The sequence below is a fragment of the Phodopus roborovskii genome, unplaced genomic scaffold (assembly GCF_943737965.1).
Source record: "Phodopus roborovskii unplaced genomic scaffold, PHOROB, whole genome shotgun sequence".
Taxonomy (NCBI): Eukaryota; Metazoa; Chordata; class Mammalia; order Rodentia; family Cricetidae; genus Phodopus; species Phodopus roborovskii.
In genome coordinates this window covers 1,116,785-1,140,104 of record NW_026126627.1, presented here as the reverse complement: position 1 = coordinate 1,140,104, position 23,320 = coordinate 1,116,785, and the positions used below count along the sequence as shown (strand labels likewise).

The following is a 23,320-nucleotide window of genomic DNA, read 5'->3' as shown; positions in this document are numbered from 1 at the left end:
AGATGAAGGATGAATGGCTCAAGATCACCAATAAAATACTTAGTATCTCCTTTCCACTAAGTGTGGCAAGCAATGGCCAAAGTTTTGCAATTCACAAAACCCACTTACCTTCCTTTATACCCCAAACCAAGGCAGCTGAAATTAAAGAATCACACAAATGCACACTCATGCTCTGCAACCATGGAATTCTCAAATAATGATAGCATATCAATACAAATAAAGATTAAATACAGACAAATGAATACAATGTAATTTACATTGGTTTTGCTCAACGATGAATGGAATTCAGTTAGGTTTTATGTAGGATGGGTTGTGGAAGACATTCCTGGCTTTCCATCATAGGGTTATAGTGGTCAGTAACCTTGAAGTGACTACTGAGGTACGAGGTACAAAGAGGTAGACACAGTCCACCTGAGGCATTTGAGTAATGACAGTGAAATGCTGGAGTTGGGTTGGGCTCTCTTGAAGCTCTGGAAACTGAGTCTCTTGACTGACAGCATGCAGTACCAAGGCTGCCAGAGGAAGAAGCTCTGCTCATGTGGGGATTAAATGGCTATTGATAACCCACACATTAGGCACTATCCTAATGGCCAGAGATGGGCAGTAGAAGTATGAATTTCAGGGTCAGTATAAACTGGACCAGGAGCTATAGGTTTCCTCGTCCCAGTTTTGTGCCCAGACCCGTGGTTGAAGAATCCCTGCAGGGTTAAGGCTCAGAAGACAGGTTCGGACTGTAACACCACTGGGGACTAGGCTTCAGGAAGGCTAGAGAAAGGCCCAGAGGCTTGAACCCATGAGTATGGGTAGTAGCCTTGGCACACAACTGCTTGTCTTCAGAGAACTAACCCTTGACTCTGGCCTCACTACCTCATGTACTTCCAGGGTTTAAGAGTTAGGGATGTCAGGGTCTTCATTTTCTAAGTGAAGGCTAAAATTATCATTTAATGAAGCCCTCAAGAAGTTGGCTGTGTCAAATATAGCATCTAAAGTATTACAGCAAGTAAAGCCTGTATAGCAAACAGAAGAGCTGTATGAGAAGTGAAGCTGCTCATTCCAGGGAGGAGAGTAAACACCCTGATGCCTGTTCACAGGGAGTCCCAGGGAGCTGGATTACGCAGTCCCAAAGGGCCTGGTGTCCCATGAATTCCAGCAGACTTTGGTGTATACACCAAGGCACAGAAGGCTAGAACTCAACCTACAGGGGATACTGCAAGTAGTACTAGAAGGGCAAAATTGGAAGAGGCAGGAACACACTAGGAGCTCGGTCTCTGAGGGTAAGTCCATTCCTTCATTGTCTGGCCATTTTGAGTCTGTTAGCGTCATTGAAAGTTAGTGAGTATAAGATAGGACCCTTATTAACAATGTTGAGAAAGGAAAGGAAGACAGAGAACAAACACAAGCTGACGATTTGCCCTGTGACAAACCCAAACAACTGCCTGATGGATGCACTCTCTTTGTACCTACACTCAAAAGAAGTCCCTTTTGTTAAAAAGGTCTCCAGCAGTCTTATCCCCAAGCCATAGACAAGAGGAAAGAACAGACAAACTCCACGTAGGACTGGTGGTTATATGAGGTCACAACTAAGATGGGGCATGCTCCTAAAAGTGCATCTACAATGACAACCAGGTCAGCCCTGGGTTCTCATCCAACTCTCCCAGAAGCCTCTCCAATCAGCCAAGCACCAGAAAGAGGATACACTCTGGTACACTAAGAGAAATTATGTATTTTAGATCTTGGGAAGGCTGCTGTGCCAGCACCATCATTAACACTCTTGCGAAGGACACTTGAAGTCACCTATTCTTAGGGCAATTCTAGTAGTTTCTCTAGGTTTCTATAGCTCTGGATGGGTCAGACAACTGGCCACTAGACTATTCAGGACCCAGGAGAGACACTTAGTCCTCGGCTTTTTGGGCCACCCTTTGCCTTGGTCTTAGGCAGGAGAGGAGCCTCATGGTCACTCAAGAATCCCCAAGAGTATGTCAGAAAGAACTAATTTTTTTCTCATCAATTATAAAAGCCAGGAAGTTGTGCCAACAACCAACTGCCCAATACCATGTCTTCATCAGACTAGGAAACAGCGTTTTGCAGCAGCTAGTATTTGAGAGTAACAGTTTCCAAAATTAAAACGCACTCAAATGCCATTGAGTTGAAATTAGAGCTCATATTCCCAAACAAAATCGGAGTGAAAATGAAAATTTTAGAGGGTCATGACAGAAATGAAATGAATACAAATGAAATGATCTGAGGGCCTTTTAAAGATGCTGTGTTTCACTGGAATATTCCCACAAGGGAGCAGTCTCTGTTCTGCTTCCAGTGTTCACCATGACACAAATGCATTGGGGCCAACCATACACAGGAACATAGCATCTTTAAAGCTGGAAAAGTCACAGCATAGTTTACTTTACCGAAAATTCACGTTCAAAGTGGTGCATGCTCTACTGAAGACAGCAGAGGGAGGAGGAGGGGAAGGGAAAGAGACAGAGAGACATCATTATTCAAAGTTTAGTGTCATTTAAGTAAATAGTTACAGTAAAGTGTTAGTCTGAATTGCATGTTAAGTATGCTCACTGCAAAACTCTAGAACTCTAGGGTACACTCAACCACAAAATGCCGAGGTTTACAAATTCAAACATGAACCTTTCATGATAGAGCAAATGAACAAATCACTTTCTTTTTCATACTTTTCTAAGCAGTTAGATCCTATTTTTATTTATTTACAATCTGCACTTGAGAAGAGCACAGAGGTTTTCTTTTTCCAAGTGCAGCAAAAGAGATGCCAAGGATGTTTTATCAAGAGGTTCAAAGAAGGAAAACTCACTGCTATACAAAAAAGTCTTCCATCTAAAAAGAGAACCATCTAAAGGTTCTCTTTTTAAGTTGAGAAGATCAAAGTAAGAACAAGTATAAGGGAAGGGGGAGATTGTGGGTAGGTCACCTCTCAGGAAGAGCTGTGTGGGGACACTCCCCACCAGCCCACTTTAGTGAAACTTCCAAATGACAAAAACAAGGAAATGATTGGCGGTGTTCTTTCAAACTCACTAGGTTTCAAGTTAAAAGCCAACAATATGCTTCCTTCTCCCCAGATCTCCTCTGGACAAACAACAAGAAAGAACTTGAGACTGAGAAGGGCCTCTGGGTCCCACAAGGCAAGTTCCTCTCCCTTTACCAGGGAAGAAATCCAAGGAGAAGCTCATACCCTTAGAATTGGGGGCAGTAGGCAGACCACAGCAGCAGAGAGTAGAAACAAATCATTCCCATGGTCAGTCCTGCATGGCGGCAACCTGCTAAGGGCAAAGCGTACTGCTTTGTGTGTGTGTGTGTGTGTGTGTGTGTGTGTGTGTGTGTGTGTGTGTGTTGTACAACAGTGTGGAGTGAGAGAACAACCTGCAGAAGTCAGTTCTTTCCTACCATGTGGGTCCCAGAGGTAGAACTCTGGATGTCAGGCTTAGCAGTAAGCACCTTTATTACCAATACTGAGCCATCTCTTTGGCCCAAGGAGCCTTCGAAAAGCCAGATTATCAGAAAGCCATGTAGAGAAGAAGACATTTACAAGCCTCCAATAGAGAAATCTGGAGATGAAGGGTCAGAAAGTGACGCCTGGGGAAGAGTAAAAGTAATGCTGGTTCGTGGAAAGATTTTATTTCAAAGCAGAAAAGGAAAACCTACATAAGACAGGGTCTGAGCTGTGGTTTGACTCATGGCTTTCAGTGATTTTTCATTTGTCTAGAATGTTTCTCTGAAAATTACTTGTTGACTGCCAGGCCAAAAGCTTAATTCCTTTATCATGCCTTCACCATTTTGAACTTATTTTCTCTGTCAATTAGAAGTATTTTTTTTTTTTTTTGTTAAAAAAACATTAGTTGAAGTCTATTTAGAAATTCTTTGTAAAATCTGCTGAGAAAATCAGACAAAAGAATCTTTCCCATGATCTGGCATTTCTGCTTTATAAAACTGGCCTTGGCCCTGGAACTAGAACATTCTACAGTAAGTACTCTGACCCAGCAATGAGAAAGCCAATCAAACTAGGCCTCTTGCTTTCCTGTTTTTTTCCCAGGAGGCTTAGCTAGAGTCATTTAAAGGCAGTTAATACTGTAAGCATTAGAGAGTAAGGTAAGTCAGCTCATACACCAAGCCTGCCAAAGATCCCCATTCAACAGCTAAAGGAACTCTTCAAGGACAGTGATGGTTCTGAGTGGAAGAACCAGCTTCTCAGACACCTAGATAGTCTTGATGAATGACCATTCATTCAAGGAGGAAAGCAAATGTGTTGCCCCCTTGTTTTTACTGGACTGCAACATGGTTAGAAAGAAGACCATAGTTCAAAAAGGAAAGATGAAAGACAGAATTGAGACTTCCACAGATTTGTTTTTGTAAGTAATCCCAAAGACAAATTCCTTGTCAGTATTGTCCCCTCCAAACCCCTCACAGTATGTGATTTAATTCACAAGGTGAAACAAAGGTTAATCACAATTCAGATAAGTATGTGCTTTACAGAGCAGAAGAGAGAATGAACAGTTACCAGGAAACTGTTAGTGGGGATTTTTCACTCTGTGCCAGGCGGCTCCTCAGCTCCACTGTGACAAACCCACAGCAGGAAGGTCTGGAGGGGAAAGCTGTGGTAGGACAAAGTCTAGGACAACAGTGTTTGCTTGCTTTGCCCTAGACAAAATCTGACCCAAGGAGCCTTGCAAGAAGCTTTTCAGCAAACTGCACACCTGAGCCAGAGAGGGCTGGGGCCCTGAAACCAGCCTGTCCCCTGAGCATGGAGCTTGGGAACTTAGCCTCTCAACCCCTCCAGAGAATACAGTTTGCATTTGCGTACATCCCTCTGGACAAGACAGGTGGCGTCTAACTCCTGACATGCCTGGGTAGAAAGGAAGAAAGTAGTACCTAACATATTACTGACCTGCTGTGGAGGGTGGAGTTGGAGACGATGGGGATGTGAGAGGTGAGCTCGCCCCAGATCCTGCTAAGAAAAACAGAAATCCTCACTGGGACTAAAGACAGACACTGGAAACTTGGTATGAACAGAAACTCAGCATTGTCTGAGGATCTGTAATTACCCCAGCATGTCTTGTGGACATGCAGTGTGTGACCACACCCAGCTCAGTTCTGTGTGTTTCTCAGAATCTTCTCTAGAGGAGGCAAACATCTTCCTAGCTTAACTGACCAAGGAAAACAAGATACAACCAGTTGAAGATCAACTTTACCAGCAGGTATATTCAGTTAAAGAGGCAGTTCTGAGGCTGTGGATTTTCTAGACCCTTTCTTACATGAAATTCAGTAAACACCCTCATTTAGGGTAAACACCATAAGCAAAATCCAAAATCCCTGTAGCTGGACAATCCCTAGAAAATATCCTGTCAGCTCAATGTGAAGGCACAGCCCTGTGGGAAGGACAGCCAGAGAGCTTCTTCTGGGGGCCACCCAACGGGAGGACTGTGACCATCCAGCACTGAGAAGCCACCACTAGCTCCAAGGTTAGGCCTCCAGCTATCACTCCTCTAATGACTCAGAGGATGTGTTGGTGCCCCATGAACACACTGGATGGGTCCTAAATAAAACACATTTTTCACAGTACTTCCTCACCTCTGTATAATAGGAGGATTGCTTTGCTGAAAAGGGAAGAGGCAAAACTCAACAAGGCATGGGGCAGTGGTGATGCACGCCTTTAATCCCAGCGCTCAGGAAGGCAGAGGCAGGCGGATCTCTGTGAGTTTGAGACCAGCCTGGTCTACAGAGCTCCAAAGCAATACAGAGAAACCCTGTCTTGAAAAACAAAGCAAAACAAAACAAAAAACCTCAACAAGGCTGCTTTCCTACTGTTTTCAGCACTAACAGATCTTAAAGATAAAAAAAAAACCTGAACTTATAATTCTAGACAGGTTGGCAACTGAGCTATACATTTCCATCAATACTTGGCTTTCCTAAACTCCTGAGGTGTTGGCTATGATTTTTGTTTTTATTTGTTTGTTTTTTCAAAACAGGATTTCTCTGTGTAGTTCTGGCTGTCCTGGAACTCACTCTGTAGACCAGGCTAGGCTGGCTTCTGCCCCTGCCTCTTGAGTGCTGAGATTAAAGGCTCGCACCACCACTGCCCAGCTATGATTTTTGTTGTTTTAGACAGGTTCTGTGTGTCTTTTAGATTGGCATTAAACTTGCTATGTAGCTGAGGATAACCCTGAACTCCCAATCCTCCTGTTTCTACTTAAGTGCCAGGATTACAAGCACCTAGTTTATTGTATTAGGGGAATGAATGCATGGTAGGTGATCATTCTGTCAACTAAGGTACATCATTAGTCCTCTCTTGGGATTCTCTGATGTCCACTCTAGTACATGTGAAAGAGAGCAGGCATAATCTTGGGAAAGAGGGAGGCATAGGCTTTCTCTGATTTATAAAGAACTAGCTGTTAAACAGTCACTAGTGTATAGACATGTTAGTTGAAGACATGCATCTTGCCTAACAATGAAAATCCATCCTATAACTTTGGATATGAAATTAAATGCCAGTAATAGCAGCTTCCATTCCCAAACACATGTTGGTTCTTACTGGATCCTTCTTTTTTCCTTTTCCCTGTGCCTAACTCAAGCTTAGGATTCTGTGACAGAGTCATGATTCTCATCCTATTCCTAGTATTTTGGGATTCACATTCCAATCTCTCAATTTCCAGCTCTATGCACATTTCCAGCATTCCCCAACTGCAGATAATCTAGACTTTCAAGGCACATCTCAATTCTCCTGTGTAGCTCACAGTATCTCCTCTAGTGTAAGCATCTTATCTGAATTGACCAAAGAAAATGAGGCTTGACCATCCATCCACCCATCCACCCACCATGTACCCACCCATCCATCCATCCATCCACCCACCCACCCATCCATCTTCACTAGTGCCCAGTCTGGCTTCCAATTCATGGCATTAAATAATCTGTCTGTGCCCTGAAGGACTGGAACCACATGCTTGTACAAACCATGCCCAGCCAGCCCTTCCACTTTTAGACTTCTGCTCTGTCATCATCTGTCCCTCCTCCTCCATACCTGACGCTGACAGTGGGGCTTCCAATGCTCGCTCACCCTTGGCCCTGTAGCTTCTCAATCTTTCCTCTCTGCATATTCAGCTCCTATGGGTCCTTAGTCTCCGTAAAGTATAATTAGCTAAATTTCAATTTCCCCTTCTCATGCCTCACCTTCCAGGGCTGAAAGTGTCTGGGTTACTGAAAACTCCCTTCTTTCCCTTCAACCATATGGGTTCCAGAGCAGAAGGCAAGATTTGGGCTAATTCCCATGCACACAGAAGGAAGGGCCCGTGTCTCCGGTGGAGAGGTGGGAGTGTGAGTGTTGTGACAATCCTCACTGGGGACAGAGTTCTAATCCCTGCACTCATCACTGTACTGCTCAGTCAAATCCCCACCTGACCTATAGAGCCCTGACCTCTAGCATGAATGCTGGACTCCAGCCGCCTCAACCTGTTACCTGAGTTATTGGAGGGGGGCTTCACTGGCTGTTCTTCACTGTTTTCAACAGCAGATCGTTTTGATTTCTTTCAAAATAAAAGAAAGGTGGGTTGTAAGCAAAGCAAAGGCACACTTTAGCTGAGAGTTAAAAAAATTCCAGATATACAGTTTTACAGCTACAGAGAACAGTATATTCCACTTCCTAACCTAATTCAGTGAAGCCACAAGCCAAGGGGAAAATAAAATCAGAATGCTGACTTAACTGACCATTTCCTCCAATTACTTTATGCCATAATGGGCCAAGAAAACCAGGAAACCATATGGTCCATTTTGCTTCTGGGGGAAGGTGTGCGTGTGTGTGTGTGTGTAGGTCCAAACCAGCCATCTGGAAGTATTTTTAGCTTTCAAGGAGATATAGTACAAAACATGTCATTAAGTGTGCACCATTCATTAGCTTTAGAATCTCTTCAGATACAGTCAGGAACTTAAGAGAACACGGACAACAGGCTTACCTTTCGAGCTAGGATCTTCCTCCTTTTCCTTTCTTCTTCAGATCCGTGGTGTGACTGAGCTCTCGTTAGTCTTCGATGTTGGTGAATCTTTAAGAGACCATGAAATTCCCAATCTAGTGTCAGCAAATTCTACCTACAGCAGGACCCTAATGTGACTTCTTTGTGTATGATCGCACTAAACTATTAGGATAAACAGGTCTTTCTTAGCCTGCTGTCTTGTGGCTCAGGTCAGGATCTATGGGAGAAGAGTATGCTAAGTGATAATCCTTCTCACTTTCCCATTCCTTTCTATCATCTCTCTACAGAAACACGGGGCTCGTGAGTGCTGACAAGCACTCCACCTAGTAAAACCCTATCATGAAGGTTGATCATTCTTGTGCGTGTTCTTGTTCCTCACAGACTGAAAGCTGGACTGAGAGATATTCCACTCTTTGTCACAGCATCCAGCCCAAAATGTGGCCAAGAGCAACTGTGCACAAAATGTTTACCAAGTGACCACTCAAAAGTCGATCACTGTGATCCTCATAGCAGGGAATGGGGACACTAAATGATCATAGCACAATGAGGGACTACTGCCAGCTTACCTGCTTTTGTTCTTCAACGAGTCTCTTTTCTATACACTCTTTGGCAATTCTCAATGCCTCTTTTAATTTTGTGGGAATCTGAAAGGAGAAGTGGTACATGAACTACTGACTGAAGTGGTTGGAGTTCCTGAGTCCCGACACACTCAGCAGCAACCATCATTACATGGGAAGTCCTCTAGAACAAAACCAGTTAAATCCATACATTCCAACTACACCAGCTACACCTGCCTCAACAGTGCTTTTCGGTGATGAATGCACAAAATTAAAGCATAAACACACTGTTTTAAGTAATTCAAGGGGCTCCAGAATTGTGAAAGCAATCTCAAAGAACAAGGCATCAAAACCTATTAAATGACCTCACAAAACCTCATTTCGAACCAATTATTATACAGCTAATAGACCAGAATAGGAGATTCCAGAAACACACACTCATGTACATAGCCAAATGGCCTTCCCCAGAAATGTTAAAAATGCCCAATGAGGAAAGAACAATTGCTTCAAAAGAGTGTTGGTAAAAGCTAAATATCTGCATGAAAAGTAGTAACTTTAGATCATTATCTTAAGTCATATTTCAAAATTAATTCAACACGGTGCAAGAACTACATGTAATCCTTAAAACTGGAGAATTCTTAAAGCACAGGGAAGGGGCATTGCGGCACTGGATTTGCCAATTTTGTTTTGTTTTTGCATTTTAGTTTTTTGAGACAAGGTTTCTTTGTATAGCCATGGCTCTCCCGGAACTCACTCTGTAGACCAGGCTGGCCTCAAACTCACAAAGATCTGCCTGCCTCTGCCTCCTAAGTGCTGGGACTAAAGGTATGCGCCACCACTGCCATTCTAATATTTTCCTTTTACTTAAAAAATTAACTTACTTATTTATCTATCTTTGTTTTGGGACAGCATCTCTTAAGAGTTGTTCAGACTAGCCTTGAACTCACTCTGCAGCACAAGGAAACCTGAATGTACACATGTGGTCCTCTCGTTGCAGCTTTCTCAGCAGCTGTGTTTGCCACCACCCATGTCCAGGACTGGCTTTTTATCTTAAGATAAAAAGGGTCTTACTGTATGCTCAGGCTGGCCTGGCACTTCACCTAGCCCGATCTGGCCTTGAACTAATGATCCTCTTGTCTTAGGGATTATAGGCATGTGCCATCCTACCCAGCTGGAAATGATTTCTTAGATATGACACCAAAAACATAGGCAATGAAATAAAACAATGAATAACCCGGACTCATCAAAATTAAAACTTTGTTCAACCAAGAATACCACCTACCTACAATGAAATTTAAAATATTTCAATACTTATCTCAAAGGACTTAGTACCAGAAGATATAAAGGGACTTCTGCAAATGAGCAACAAAAACATGGACCCAATTTAAAAATGAGAAAAAGGGGAGCTGGAGAGATGGTTCAGAGGTTAAAAGCACTGGCTGCTCTCCCAGAGGTCCAGAGTCCAATTCCCAGCAACCACATGGTGGCTCACACCACCTGTAATGAGCTCTGGTGCCCTCTTTTGGCCTGCAGGCATACATGAAGGCAGAACACTGCATACATTGTAAATAATTAAATCATAAAAAAAGAAAAATTGAGAATAGAAATTTCTTTAAAGAAAACAAACAAATGATTTTTAAAAATTCTGCATTACAAATGGTCTTTTTACCAGCTAAAAAAGATGTTCAACACTGAAGAAATACATATCAAATCCACATTATAATATCATATTCCTTCATTGCCATTATGATAGCCACTATCAGAAAAACATAAATTAAGTCTGACATGGTATAGCACATGCCTTTAATCTTAGCACTTGAGAAGCCAAGGTAGGAGAATTTGAATACCATGTTAGCATGGGCTATATAGCAAGTTTCAGGCCACCTTGAGCTACATAGTTAGACCCTGCTGCAAAATAAATAAACAAATAAATAAATAAATCAGAATAATAGTAAGGAAATCTATTTGGGCTTAAGTGAAGGGTCAGTGGTTAAGAGTACCTACTGCTCTTACACAGGGTCTGGGCTGGGTTCCCAGCGCTCTCACGCCAGCATGTGAGCTGGTGACCATTTATCGATACCTTCAGTTCCAGGGGGATCTAATGGCCTCTCCTGGTCTCTGCAGGCACCAGGCATATGTATAGTACAAAAATGCAGCTAAAACACTCATACATGTAAACAAGAATAACAAATCTTGGCAGGGAGAAACTGGAACCTTGTGTACTGTTAGTATGATGGTACAGTCACTGAGGAAATCAATATGGAGATTCCTACAAACAAAAAACCCAAGAAACAACTGAAGGACTGCAGTGCAGAGAATGGCATGGCCCCAGATATCAAACAGTTATTAGCGTCCACAGAGCAGGGCAAGGCCTGACTCTGGCTTTTCCAGTCCCAAAGCCCATGACTATCCTACCACACTGCTGCTTGTCTTGAGATTTCTTTCCAGACTTTTCTTCAGATTCAGATGTTTGGGTTTATACTCTGTCTTCCAGATCCCACTATTTTGTTAATATTAGCCTAAATAATAATCACTTTCTACATTATTATAATACCTTTATAAATTTCAGTTTTATGAGATTAAATTTTTAAATACGGGCACTATAGCTAGGCATGGTGGTGTATGTCTATAACCAGCATTGGGGAGGCAGACACAAGAGGACTACTGCAAGCTCCAGGCTGCACAAGTCTATTGACAATAAACAAACAAGCCCCCAAACCAAAACAACTTCATGCCTTACAAATGATCAAAATAGTAACTAGCTATAGGATATTTAGATTGTTTCCCATTTTTTCATATTATGAACCTTTTTGTTGTTTTTTTTAATTTGCAAAGCCAACTTACTTATGTTATAAATCCAAAATTTATATAATTTGCTTTACCTTGAACTGTGGCTTTTCAGAAGTTGTTAGTAAAACATCACTGAATAATCTATAAGAAAAGAAACAAAAGCATAAAAGGCCCTGGGTTTAATATGGTAACATGAAAAGAAAAAATCTTCCATAAACCAAGTACACTCTTGGAGCAGCTAAGGACACCTTAGTCCCTGAGCCAGCCGTACAGCTCTAAGTTTGTTAGCCAAGGCAAAGGTGTTTACAATTCACTTTCTCTGCCTCAGAGGTGCTTTTATTGAGGGGATCAGGTCAGTTATACTTGACATTATGAGCAGTATAATATTTGCATGCACACACACACACAAATCCGTTGCAAATAATATATTTAGTAGATGTTCCTAAACAGAACTTATTTTTTTTTTCTGCCTCAGAAAAGGTAGTTTACTTAGAATGTAGTATATTTTGAATTGTGATAATTGGAATCTAAGAGGAAAGTAATTTTCTTCTGATTCTCATACTTCATTCTAAAGCAGGAGTTTCTGGGTTGTTTCAATTCCTTTTTCAAAGGTATGTTATTAAAAACAGCAGCACAGCAGGAGGAACCCTGAATTGCTCTGTTTGGAAGGGTTGCTTGGATAGTGCCCAAGTGATTAAGTGATCTTCATGCTGAGAACTCTTTTATAAAGACAGAAATTCATAAAGACAGAAATGATAGTTGTCTTTCCTAGGACCCTCCCCTTCCACTCATCCACTGACTTCCAGCCCTCACATTTCCACTAAATGTAGTCACACCTCTTCAGCTGTTCTTCTCAAAGCTGAAGCCCACGGGGTGGAAAGTTTTAGAAGACAAAACATTTGCTTGATGCTGGCACTAGGTACAGGCAAAGAACCCTGGTGGAAGGGAACCCAAAAGCAAACTCAAGTACATCAGCCTCACACTGCTCCCTAACTAAATACACTTTGAGTTAGGAGTCTGTGTGGAAAATGTAGTTTTCAAAGTGGGTCTATTTTTTCACATGTACACTGTTATCAGTCTATTTTTTCACATGGTTTGGAACCATGGACAGGGGTTTGTTTCTTCTGCTCATCAGCCTGACCTATTGTAGGCTTCTCTAACCACGTAGGAAGAAGGAATGAGGGACCTGAAATTAGCTATATCCTCTGCCTTCACTTTGTTCCCCATCTTGTTGGCTGTTGTTACTACTTCCTGAATACCTTTGCTATACAACAAGCTGGTGCAAACAAAGTAGGCAGAGCTAGGAAACTTCTCAACATGCCGAGAAGCTTCCCCGAGTCCTCCTGGGATAAGGAATGAAGCTGAGATCCATTCACAAGTGTGTCTGACTTCAGTTACACCACCCTTAGCCTCACCATGAAGGAACAGTACCTAAGAGAGAGGCCCTAGGGAGGCACCAGCACTCAACTCCTCACACCTCTGTTAACAGGAGGTCTTTTGAGTACACAGAGGTTAGCACAAGGTTTGGTTCATGCTAGCAGTTTAATAGCTAGTGCCCAGTGATGAAATAGACAAGCAAAAGCACAGGGGCCCAAGAACACACCAATGCCTTGTAGAGGGCAGACCTGCCAAAGCCTGATAGGCGCCAACTACACACAGCTGGGGGCCAGTTGGTAGATAGAGCAGGATCAGAGAGAGGTGCTGGGGAGGGCCTTCCTTCTAGATTTCCTGAATTAGGAGTGACACACAAATGCTAATGGTGATGAAACACATGTGGAAAGGACACTGGCATTCTAGGACAGCAATCGGACTAAGCAGAGAAGACACAAAGCAAAGTCATGGTATCATGACATAAGACTCACATAAGTCAGTCACTTCAACACTGCATGGACTACCATTGAGTCTTTACCATGGTACTGGGGTCTGGGCACAGTGGTCCAAGGTTCAGCACAGTTATCAAGATTACAACCAATGCTTATGATTGACTTACGGCATCTGTAAGAGCCGGGAGACGGTAGGCATGCCATTTTTACAGGCTTCACAAGACAGCGTAGACTCCAACACGGCCACTTGAAATGAACAGATATACATTTTAGTTCCACAGAACACTCTCGAAGATCTACTTGCTGAGGAAAAGTTTGACATCTCTTTGCAACAACTGTCTGCAGGATGATCAGGACAGTGTCAAAAACTTCACATACAGACAGATGGCATACGTTGGGGGGTGGGGGTGGGAGATGCTGGCAGTTTCAATGATTCAAAAGAAATGCCTCAGAAACTACATGCTGATAGAAAGCTAAGTATATGCCAAGGATAAATGGAAAGCATCAAGATCGTATTCATACAATTGTTTTCTTTACAGAGAAGCAAACATTACACACAAGTAAAATTCTGAACTTGAAAGATTTTGTTGCTCACTCACTTTGAATGGAAACCAGCACACAAAGTGCTAGCTGCTGACATTTCATCATCCAATACAATGCTATAAGCAAGTGACCAGATTCTCCTATTCATGGGTTACTGTTCAAATTCAGGCGGAAACAGTCCCAGGGTCTGTTATCTTGCACTGCCTCATTTAGCATAGTGAGGCTTGATGGAGTGATTTGTGTATGTCAAGCAGAGTGTCCCAAAAGCTACTTGGGCCCTCTTTCTTTGAGCCTAGAGCTCTGAGATGGCCATTCAGTCGATGGGCATGTCTGAGGTGAGTTTATGTCAGTCCTTATGCCTCATCTGTCCTTTGGTCCTCTTAGTCTCCTTGGGTAAGGGCTGTAACAGCTCCTTGACCCCACTTACCTGAGAATCTGGAGCTCTTATTTTCAAGAACTCTAGTCACTGCTCTCAAGTTCCTTACAATTCCCACTCCAGCTTGGATGGGACTCTGACACTTGCCTAGCTCCTCAAGTCTGACATCAAGTTGCCTGACCCTCACTTTTGCTTCTGATTAAATTCCAAGCTGATCATAGTTCTCTTTCCATTCTCCTGCTTCCAGAATTATAATGCAGTTTACAAAAGTTTCACCAAAGGCTTTAGACAGTTAAAAAGACATACAGGCCATCTGAACATTCACTGATGTGTGCGATCTCTGCAGTAGATGACAATTTCCTCTGGGTCTTTCTCGGACTTTGGAAAGAGGTAAGTAGCTCTGCAGACTACCAGGTTCCAGAAGACCCCACTCCCAAGCTCTATACTGACCCACAGCCATGGATGGTGCAGGAGGGAAGGAGTCAACAGGCACGGAGTCTGGAGGTCGTCCATAAGTCATTTCATACAGTAAGTGGCCAAAGCAGTGAACATCTACACTTTCCAATGTCTGGGAAAGAAAGAGCAGTGCCATGTTCAACTTTCAGCCATCAGCCCTCACTGCTCCTGCCCAGGCTTCCACGAGAAACAAGGCTCAGGGGCAGCCCCATTCCCAATGTAACTCCAAAGCCTTCTTCAAAGGCTCACAAGGCATTGCTCTGACTTAAGCTACAGGTCATTTCCAGTCAATGATTCTATGCACTTCCATGTCCCACCCACCATTCCATCTTTGTCTTTTTAAAGACCCAACAATGCTCTGTGAAAGAAATAGGAACAAGGTACAATCTAACTATATTTTTCACTGCATAATGCATAGGGTAATCTGTACCTAAACACAGGTCTGTCATGACTGTCACAACTTACATTGATTTTCCTGAATTGTGTGAAGTAGGATCGGTAGAAGGAAGGAAGACCCAATAAGGAATTTTCAAGATCTAGCAGCCGGCAAGTGTTGCCATCCATCATCACATTGGCTGCATGAAGATGGCCATAAGGGAATCCCTTGTCGTGGAGAAACTTTAGTACCTATTTAAAAAAATGTGTGTGTTGAATTGTTCCCAATTCATTCACATATAACATAGGTTAAATGTAATGAGGTTCTTTATCCCAGCTGGTCCTGATGCCTGTCAGCCCCAAATGAACACACAGATGCTACATTAGTTATAAAACTGTTGGCTGATGACTAGGGCTTCTTATTGGCTAGTTCTGTCTTAATTATTAACCCATAACTATTAATCTATGTATTTCCACGTGGTCTTGGCTTACCAGAGAATGCCCAGACCCATTACTCCTCTGGCAGCCTACATGGCAACTCCTTTTTGCCTACCTTTCCCAGAATTCTCCTCTTCTCCTGGTCCCGCCTATCTTCCTGCCTTATTGGCCAACAGTGTTTTATTCATCAATCAATAAGAGAAACATTATACAAAAGGACTTCCTCCATCAGTTAAATTCATGTTTCAAATATTTTGGGGGAGGCTGGATGGTAGTAGTGCACACCTTTAATACCAGCACTCAGAAAACAGAGGCAGGTGGATCTCTGTGAGTTTAAGGTCAGCCTGGTCTACATAGTAAGTTCCAGAACAGCCTGAGAGGTTACAAAGAGAATCCTGTTCTCCAAAAACCAAAATAAAATAAAATAAAATAAAAACATCCAGAAAGAAAGAAGAAAAGGTAATGGGAGGGAGGGGAAGTTGGCTTTAGGGTAAAAGGTAACCACTGAATCTGATGAACTGAGTTCAATCCTTGGAGCAGACATGAAGGACAATGAGAACCAACTCCCAAATTGTCCTCTGACCTCCACATGTGCTGTGGCCTATCCACACATAAACAAACAAGTAAATAAATTTAAAAAGAAAAAAGCATTTCAGCTGGGCATGTAGCTCAGAATCAGTTTTCTCATCATGCAGGAGCCTAGAAGTTAACTGCTCAGCCAAGAGTTAAGATGCTACCACCATCCTTTCTTTGGAAAACAGATGATGGAGCCTATCTCATGGCTGTCAGACTGTCAAATACAACACCAGATTCCCTCTTTTCTCAGATGAAGAGAATTAGTTTGAAGGGAATGGCTGATTCCAAAAGGTTCTGCTTTTGGAGCTTTCTGGTTCCAGCAGGCCAGCTACTTTTCTGAGGAAGTGCCTGGTCCATCTGCTTGTACTTAAAAAGCTATGGCATCAGCGTCTCTGCCAATCACTTAGGAAAAGGGATTAAACTGAGAACATCTCTTGTTCAATATCTACTTGGAACGTTATTGATGCATGGATCAAGATTCTCTGGACCAGGTTAAATACAGGTTAATATAATTTTATTAAGGGAGAAGTCACTTACACAAGAAAAAGATGACTGCCGCCAGTTCCCGCTCCAGGGATCCACACCCAGGCAAGAGTGCGGGCTGGGATCAGGACCCCACCTAGTCCTACCCTCTCACATCTACACCTGTGACCATGCGCAAACAGGCGTGGCCAGTGCTACAGGTACAGGGTGAGGGGTGGGAGTGGGTATCTTACTACAGAACTTATTTGGCTTTTATTAATAAAAATACAAAGTAGGTTTCTGGTCGCCCCCAAAAGAAGCAAACTTTTCAGCTTCAATTTAGATAAGCAGTGAGTGACTCACTCAACAACAAATGTGTCTATGCCCTTACAAGACCCTGCAGAATTAGAGCAGTAGTAGCCAAGGGGTACCCAGGCAATCCTGAAGACAGAAGGAAATATGCTAACATCTCTTTCCAGTTCCTGGCTTAAAAAAATCTCATCCTTTAAAAAAAAAGCCTTGATGGGTGGTGGTGGTGCCAGCCTTTAATCCCAGCACTTGGGAGGCAGGGGCAGGCGGATCTCTGTGAGTTCAAGGTCAGCCTGGTCTACAAGAGCTAGTCCCAGGACAGCTTCCAAAGCCACAGAGAAACCCTGTCTCAAAATCCCCTCCCCCCAAAAAAGTCTTATTCCTGTTAGGCAGTGATAGAGCACTTTAGTCCCAGCATTCAGGAGACAGAGGCAGGCGGATCTCTTGAGCATGGTCTACAGAGCAACTTCCAGGACAGTTGGGGCTTCACAGACAAACCTTGTCTTGAAAAAAAAAAATCTTTTTAAAACTTGTAACGCATAAAATGTATTGCTAGCAGTGCATGTATGTAAATTTATAGTTACAAATAATTAACATGGGAAAGGGGCTGGTAAGATGGCTCGGTGATTTAAAGTGCTTGCTCTACAAGTAAGAACATCTAATTTTGGGTCTTCAGCGCCATGGTGGCTTGCATCTGTAACTCCAGCTCTGGGGCAGAAGAAAAAGACAAATGGATCCCTGGAGCTTATTGGTCAATTAGCCCAGGCAATTGGTGAACTCCAGGTTCAGTGAGAAACCCTGTCTCAAAAAATGAGGTGGACAACCACAGGAAGACACCTGCTATTGAACTCTGGCTTCCATATGTGTGTGTATAGACAAGTGTACTCCTACACAAAAACAAGTATGTATGTATGTATATGTATGTATGTACACACACACACACACACACACACACACACACACACACACACACACACACAGAGTTAGGGTTATGCTTAAATCTCTATTGATGGGTTTGTGCAATATAAGAAGTCTACAGACAATTATGTAGAGAGAGTGACAGAGCCAAAGCTGGCAATCTTTTCTCCCTCTCTTTCTCCTCCTTTTCTCTCCTAGTGTTGAGGATTACTTTGTGCCTTGCGGCACTGAAACATAGTAGCCTACTGAGCTATTTCTCCATCCATCCCAAATGGGAAAATGCCTTTACAGTTCTGTAAAGAAGACATAGGGGTCAGACATGTAGTGCATATCTTTAATCCTAGCATGAAGAGGCATTTAGAACCGTGAGTTCAAAGTCAGTCTGGTCAATATAATACACCCCAGGCCAGCCAGAGTTATACTTTTTCTCAAAAAGGAAAAAAAAAAAAAAAAAAAAAAACTTGGGCCAACCAGATGATCTGAGTCCAATCTCTGGAACACAAGTAAAAGTGGGTGTTGGAGAGATGGCTCAGAGGTTAAGAGCACTGGCTGCTCTTCCAGAGCACTGAGTTTAATTCCCAGCAACCACTTGGGAACTACTTCAAAGAGTTGTCCTCTGATCTTGTCTCACATATAGCATGGCTTACATACCCACACACTCACATACTAATAATGACGTTAAAAAAATCCTGGTCCAGAGATAAAGGTGACATCCACATAGTAAAGTTCTTAAAGGTCAGACACTAAATCCAATAGTCAAACTCTTGGAATTTTATAGATCTAAATTACTGCCCCATTCATCTAAATTTTGCTTGCTGGAGCAAAAGATAGCAATGCTACCAAGTTGCAGATAAATAAGACAATGTCTCTGCTTTTGGATATTGCCTGAGGACTTCCCATAAGAAAACTGTCATTGTAGGGGCTACAGAAATGAATGGCTCAAAGGTTGTTCTTCCAAAGGAACTGAGTTCAATTCCCAGCAATCACATGGTGGCTCACAATCATCTATAATGAGATCTGGTATCCTCTTCTGGCCTGCAGGCAGAATACTGTATGTATAATTAATAAATAAATCTTGAAAACAAAACAAAAAAACCAAAAGAACAACTAGTATAAAAAAAGAAGTTAAGATCACTTGTTGCTCTTCCAAACACCAAAGTTCAGCTACTCATACCCCTGTTGGATGGCTCACAACCACCTTAACTCCAGCATCAGGGGATGCCACCCTCTTCTGGCTTCTACAGAAACCATCAGAATACAACACACACACACACACACACACACATCTTCCTCCTCCTCCTCCTCTTCTTCTTCTTATGGTTTTTTGAGATAGGGTTTCTCTGTGGCTTTGAAGGCTGTCCTGGAACTAGCTCTTGTAGACCAGGCTGGTCTTGAAATCACAGAGATCCACCTGCCTCTACCTCCTGAGTGCTGGGATCAAAGGCGTGCACTGCTGCCGCTGCCGCTGCCGCCGCCGCCGCCACCACCACCACCACCCAGCTACAAAATAAATATTTAAAAAACTGCAATTCTGCACGAAACATAAGTGAAACTTAAACAAAATCAAATAGCTTTTACCTCTAATATCTGCCGTCCATATGTTTTTATTTGCTGGAGTTCAAGGCCCTGGATTTTCTTAGGGTTGCAGTACTTCTTTAGGAAGGGGTCCTTTGGTTTTGCCTTTAGAAAGAAACCAAGAACACATAGAGTAGTAGCAGAGGAGCCAATTTCTACCCCAGGGGCTACCCCTGAAAAGGTAAGACTGCATGGAGAGTGCTAGGGAGCCCATCCCACAGGATGTGAGGGTTGTTGTGTTAATCCAATAGTCTGTGGCTGAGTTAAGAGGTTGATCTGGGCTATTGTTTCTGTATCTGAGGGGCTACATACTTGGTCTCACCCTAGGCAATTCCCAGAGTCTTGCCTAGTAATGAATTCTTCAGCACTGCTTTGTTAAATGCAAAATACCAACTTTTAAAACACCAACAAAGCAGCCTACTGTGTAAAGATGTCCATCTTCTCTCGTGGGAGAAGAAGGAAGCTCTTTAATCAAACTAGGTAGGTTTTCAAAATCAGATTGAAATTTTTGTCTGTTTTTTAATTTTTTGATTTGGGTCTCACTATATAACCTAAGGTAGACTAAAACTTGGAATCCTCCTGCCTCCTGAGAATTGGGATTTCAGCTGTGTACCACCATGCTCTGCTCAAAATTTAAAAATTAAAATTTATGGAGCCTTAGGGGAGAAATGATATAATGTCAAAGAAAATAATTAAAACAAAATTCATGGGGCCTGGCTTCTGGAATTTTATATATCAAGTATCTATAATAGGTTCTAAGAGACTAAGGAACTTTATAAGCATGAACTTGGTTTATAAGTAGTACCTTGTAGATCAGATCCTTCAACGTTCCTTTTTCATTAAAGGTTCTAATCAGCAATGCTGAGGATTCACTAGCCGTGGCAAAGGTAACCCGATATATGTAAGGGTGCTGCAAAAACAAAAAAGAAATCCAGGTTGGTTCACGTCAGGATTTGGGTTCTTTTAGACTCATGATCTGGTGATGAGGTCAAGCACCATGTTGGTGGTTTAGTTTTGTACAAAGTGACATCCCCTGAACACATGCTACTTTCAAGTTATTAGATGATCAATGAGCTCCAGCCTCAGAGGGGAGAAAGATGGAGAGACAGAGCATAGCAAGCTCTACTCAGAGCTCTGCTTGGCTAAGCCCTTGTGTGAAGTCTCTGCTGTGAAAGGAAGGCCCTTCATGGAAGGCCTCTCTGCCGTGTGCATCCACAGAGTTCTGGCAAAATCATGGTGGCAAAGAGGCAAAGGGTGGAGTTTTAGAAAAATGTAACCTGATAAAGAACACAGATAAATCACAGAACATGTAAGCAGGAGACCAGGACAAATGTGTCCCTGCCCACAGCTTCACCTCTTACTCTCACTGCTGTTTGGATGCCAAGTAGGGAGCAGTGTCCTTTAACATCTTGGCCTTTTGCAGAAGCCAGGAACATGCAATAGAAGTTTGGAGTGTGCCTACTCAGTATCTTCCTCAGATGGAGACTCAAACATCAACTAAGCAAAGTGAGGGAAAGACAAATTCTTTAAAGTCCTCCTATAACCTGGAACTTTGGAAACATGGACAAAAAGACTAACTCCTCAGGCTCTAGGTAGCCCAGTGAATCACAGGCTAACCAGACGGCCTTTAGGGAAACATGCACTATTTATACTCAAAGACAGTCCTAATCCAAGACCTTGCTTACATTATCACAAACATACATTCAAAGTATGTCTGAGGTCTGGCCTGCAAATGTTAATGTTGATATCCATTACCTGTTGACTATATTCTAGAAGGAGCTGCTTGTGGACTGAGTCACCAAGCCCAACTAAGGATTATTTCTTACATGCACTATGTTGGGGGTCAGGATTGTTTTTGATATTTGAGACAAAGCCTCACTATGTAGCACAGGTTGGCATTGAACTTGTAACTCTTCTACCTCTGCCTCCCAAATCCTGGTATGTCAGCCAGGGGACTATCCCAATTCTTTTTTGTTGTTGTTGTTGCTTTTTTTTTTTTAAGATTTATTTTATCTTATGTGTGACTGTTTTCTTTCAGGTACATATATGTACTACATATGTGCCTGGTGCCCACAGGGGGGTCAGAAGCGGGAGACAGATCCACTAGAGCTGGAGTTAGGTGTGATTGTGAGCTATCATGTTGGTGTTCAAAATCAAACCCAGATCCTCTCTGAGAACAAGTGCTCTTGACCTCTAGGCTACCTCTCTAGTCCTTTCTTGTTTTTTATTTTTTTTCTAACATTCATTAAAAGTAATTTAAATCTGGGTGCTAACTGGGCCTAGTGTGCAGGCCTATAACAACAGACCTAAGAGGTAAGGGTGGGAAGCTCACAAGTTCAAGGCCTGCCAGGATTACAGAGTGAGTTAAGGCCAATCTGGGGGATTTAGTGGGACCCTACCTTAAAATAAATGGTAAATTATGCTGGGGCATAGTCCAGTGGTGGAGCCTGCACATAAAAAGCCCTGAGTTCATCTCAGTTACTGCAAACAGCAACAAAAACGTGAAAGCCTGTTGTACAATCAACTGAACTCAAGGCCACGGCATTTTTCTTGGACATAAAGCACGCCTCTATAAAAGTTGGCCTCACAGCTGGGCAGTGGTGGCGCACACCTTTAGTTCCAGCATTCAGTAGGCAGAGACAGGCGGATCTCCATGAATTTAAGGCCAGCCTGGTCTACAGAGCAAGTGCCAGGACAGGCTCCAAATCTTCACAGAGAAACCCTGTCTCGAAAACAACAAAAAAAGTGTCGGCTTCACTGCTTTAACAAGATGTGCTCAAAGGTAAATTTGACAATCTAAGCAGACAAGTCAGTGTGACTGTGCTCACTCCATAAGCAGCTAATTACTGTAGAGTAAGGAAATCAGGTAATGGCTTCGAACAGTAACCCACCTGCAGGCCAGACTTCAGTCTTTGCTAAAAACAGTCCATACATACTCTAAGTCTACCAGTGTCCATTCTTCCAACAAAGTCCTTAGATTAAGACTGTGTATTAGTGTAAGTAATAACAGTTTTCTTAAAGGCCAGCTGGCTAGCCTATAAAAGGTAACTCAGACAGCAAAGTGGCTATTCTGCCATTCCTTCACCCAGGTTACCTAGAGGCTGAGCACTTAGCCTTCTGCTAGAAAGAGACTTTGGGAGCCCCACTGACCAAAAACTCAACAAGAACAAGAGGTTCATGGGCGACGGTAGCACATGCCTTTAATCTCAGCCCTCAGGAGGCAGAGACAGGCGGATCTCTGTGAGTTCGAGGACAGCCTGGTCTACAGAGCTAGTTCTAGAACCTCCAAAGCAATACAGAGAAACCCTGTCTCAAAAAAACCAAAAGAAAAAGAAAAAAAAAAAAGGACCTGTAATTTATGAGAGCAGCCCTGCATACTTCTAGTCTGAACTGTACCTTTCCATTTTCTTGAGCCTACAGGGCATTTCTAGCTATTTTATCCAGATTCACTCTCAAGAAAACACTGACTTTGATTAGCAATGAGGACAGCAGGAGGACTTGAACTTACCACACAGGAAGGTAGAAGCTTAATTACACACTGAAAATCTTTATCTGACAAGTACTTATCTGGACCAAGATCAGCCTGGAAATACAAGAAATATCAGTGTATTTACCACTTTGCTCACCAAAAGAAAATTTCCTTATGTCTTTCCCCATTTTATTTGTCCAAATTCTTAACTATAAATCAAAGATGGAAACCATATTAAGTCTGCTGCTTCAAGGCCTTTTCTGGAGAGGTTGTATGTACACAGACAAGTAAATGCCAGGGTATAACTAGGGTTGCATCCAATCCCATAACCAAATGTGTCACTAGAACTCCCAGAGAGAAAAGGATGAGGTTATGCCCAATAGCTTTCTTTGGAGGTCACTCCAAAACTGTCAGTCCTAATTCCAGGCCATCCTTATAGGCTTCTGTGCATTTATTGATTGACCAAATGTACAGCCAGGGCATTTTAACAACCCTCTGTGATGTGGGGCTGAGAAAGTGCTTATATCATTATGTAAGAGCACAGCACAGTTCTGAGAATCTCTTATCAAAACTCTCCTTCATAAGGTGGCACACACCTTTAATCCCAGCATTTGAGAGGCAGAATCAGGTGGATCTCTGTGAATTTGAGGCGAGCCTGGTGTACATAGTGA

The 23,320-nt window shown here is 42.6% G+C and overlaps 1 protein-coding gene across 21 annotated transcripts in view; it reads right to left on the bottom strand.

Annotated features, from left to right (window-relative positions):
* Pxk (PX domain containing serine/threonine kinase like) overlaps window positions 1-23,320 on the bottom strand; it is a 65,997-nt gene that overhangs the window by 2,528 nt on the left and 40,149 nt on the right. For 3 of the 21 annotated variants that reach the window (XM_051206732.1, XM_051206734.1, XM_051206754.1), the window contains 11 exons: window positions 22,689-22,763; window positions 19,986-20,090; window positions 19,184-19,285; window positions 14,993-15,154; window positions 14,522-14,639; window positions 13,320-13,398; window positions 11,422-11,470; window positions 8,549-8,626; window positions 7,965-8,051; window positions 7,472-7,538; window positions 4,907-4,969 (listed from right to left, as the gene is read on the bottom strand). In XM_051206732.1, coding sequence (XP_051062689.1) covers window positions 4,907-4,969; window positions 7,472-7,538; window positions 7,965-8,051; window positions 8,549-8,626; window positions 11,422-11,470; window positions 13,320-13,398; window positions 14,522-14,639; window positions 14,993-15,154; window positions 19,184-19,285; window positions 19,986-20,090; window positions 22,689-22,763 — 985 coding nt within the window. Of the gene's footprint in view, window positions 1-108; window positions 136-2,400; window positions 2,439-4,906; window positions 4,970-7,471; window positions 7,539-7,964; window positions 8,052-8,548; window positions 8,627-11,421; window positions 11,471-13,319; window positions 13,399-14,521; window positions 14,640-14,992; window positions 15,155-19,183; window positions 19,286-19,985; window positions 20,091-22,688; window positions 22,764-23,320 lie in introns of all 21 variants that reach the window. The other 18 variants (XM_051206736.1, XM_051206753.1, XM_051206739.1 and 15 more) reach the window with 17 other exon arrangements.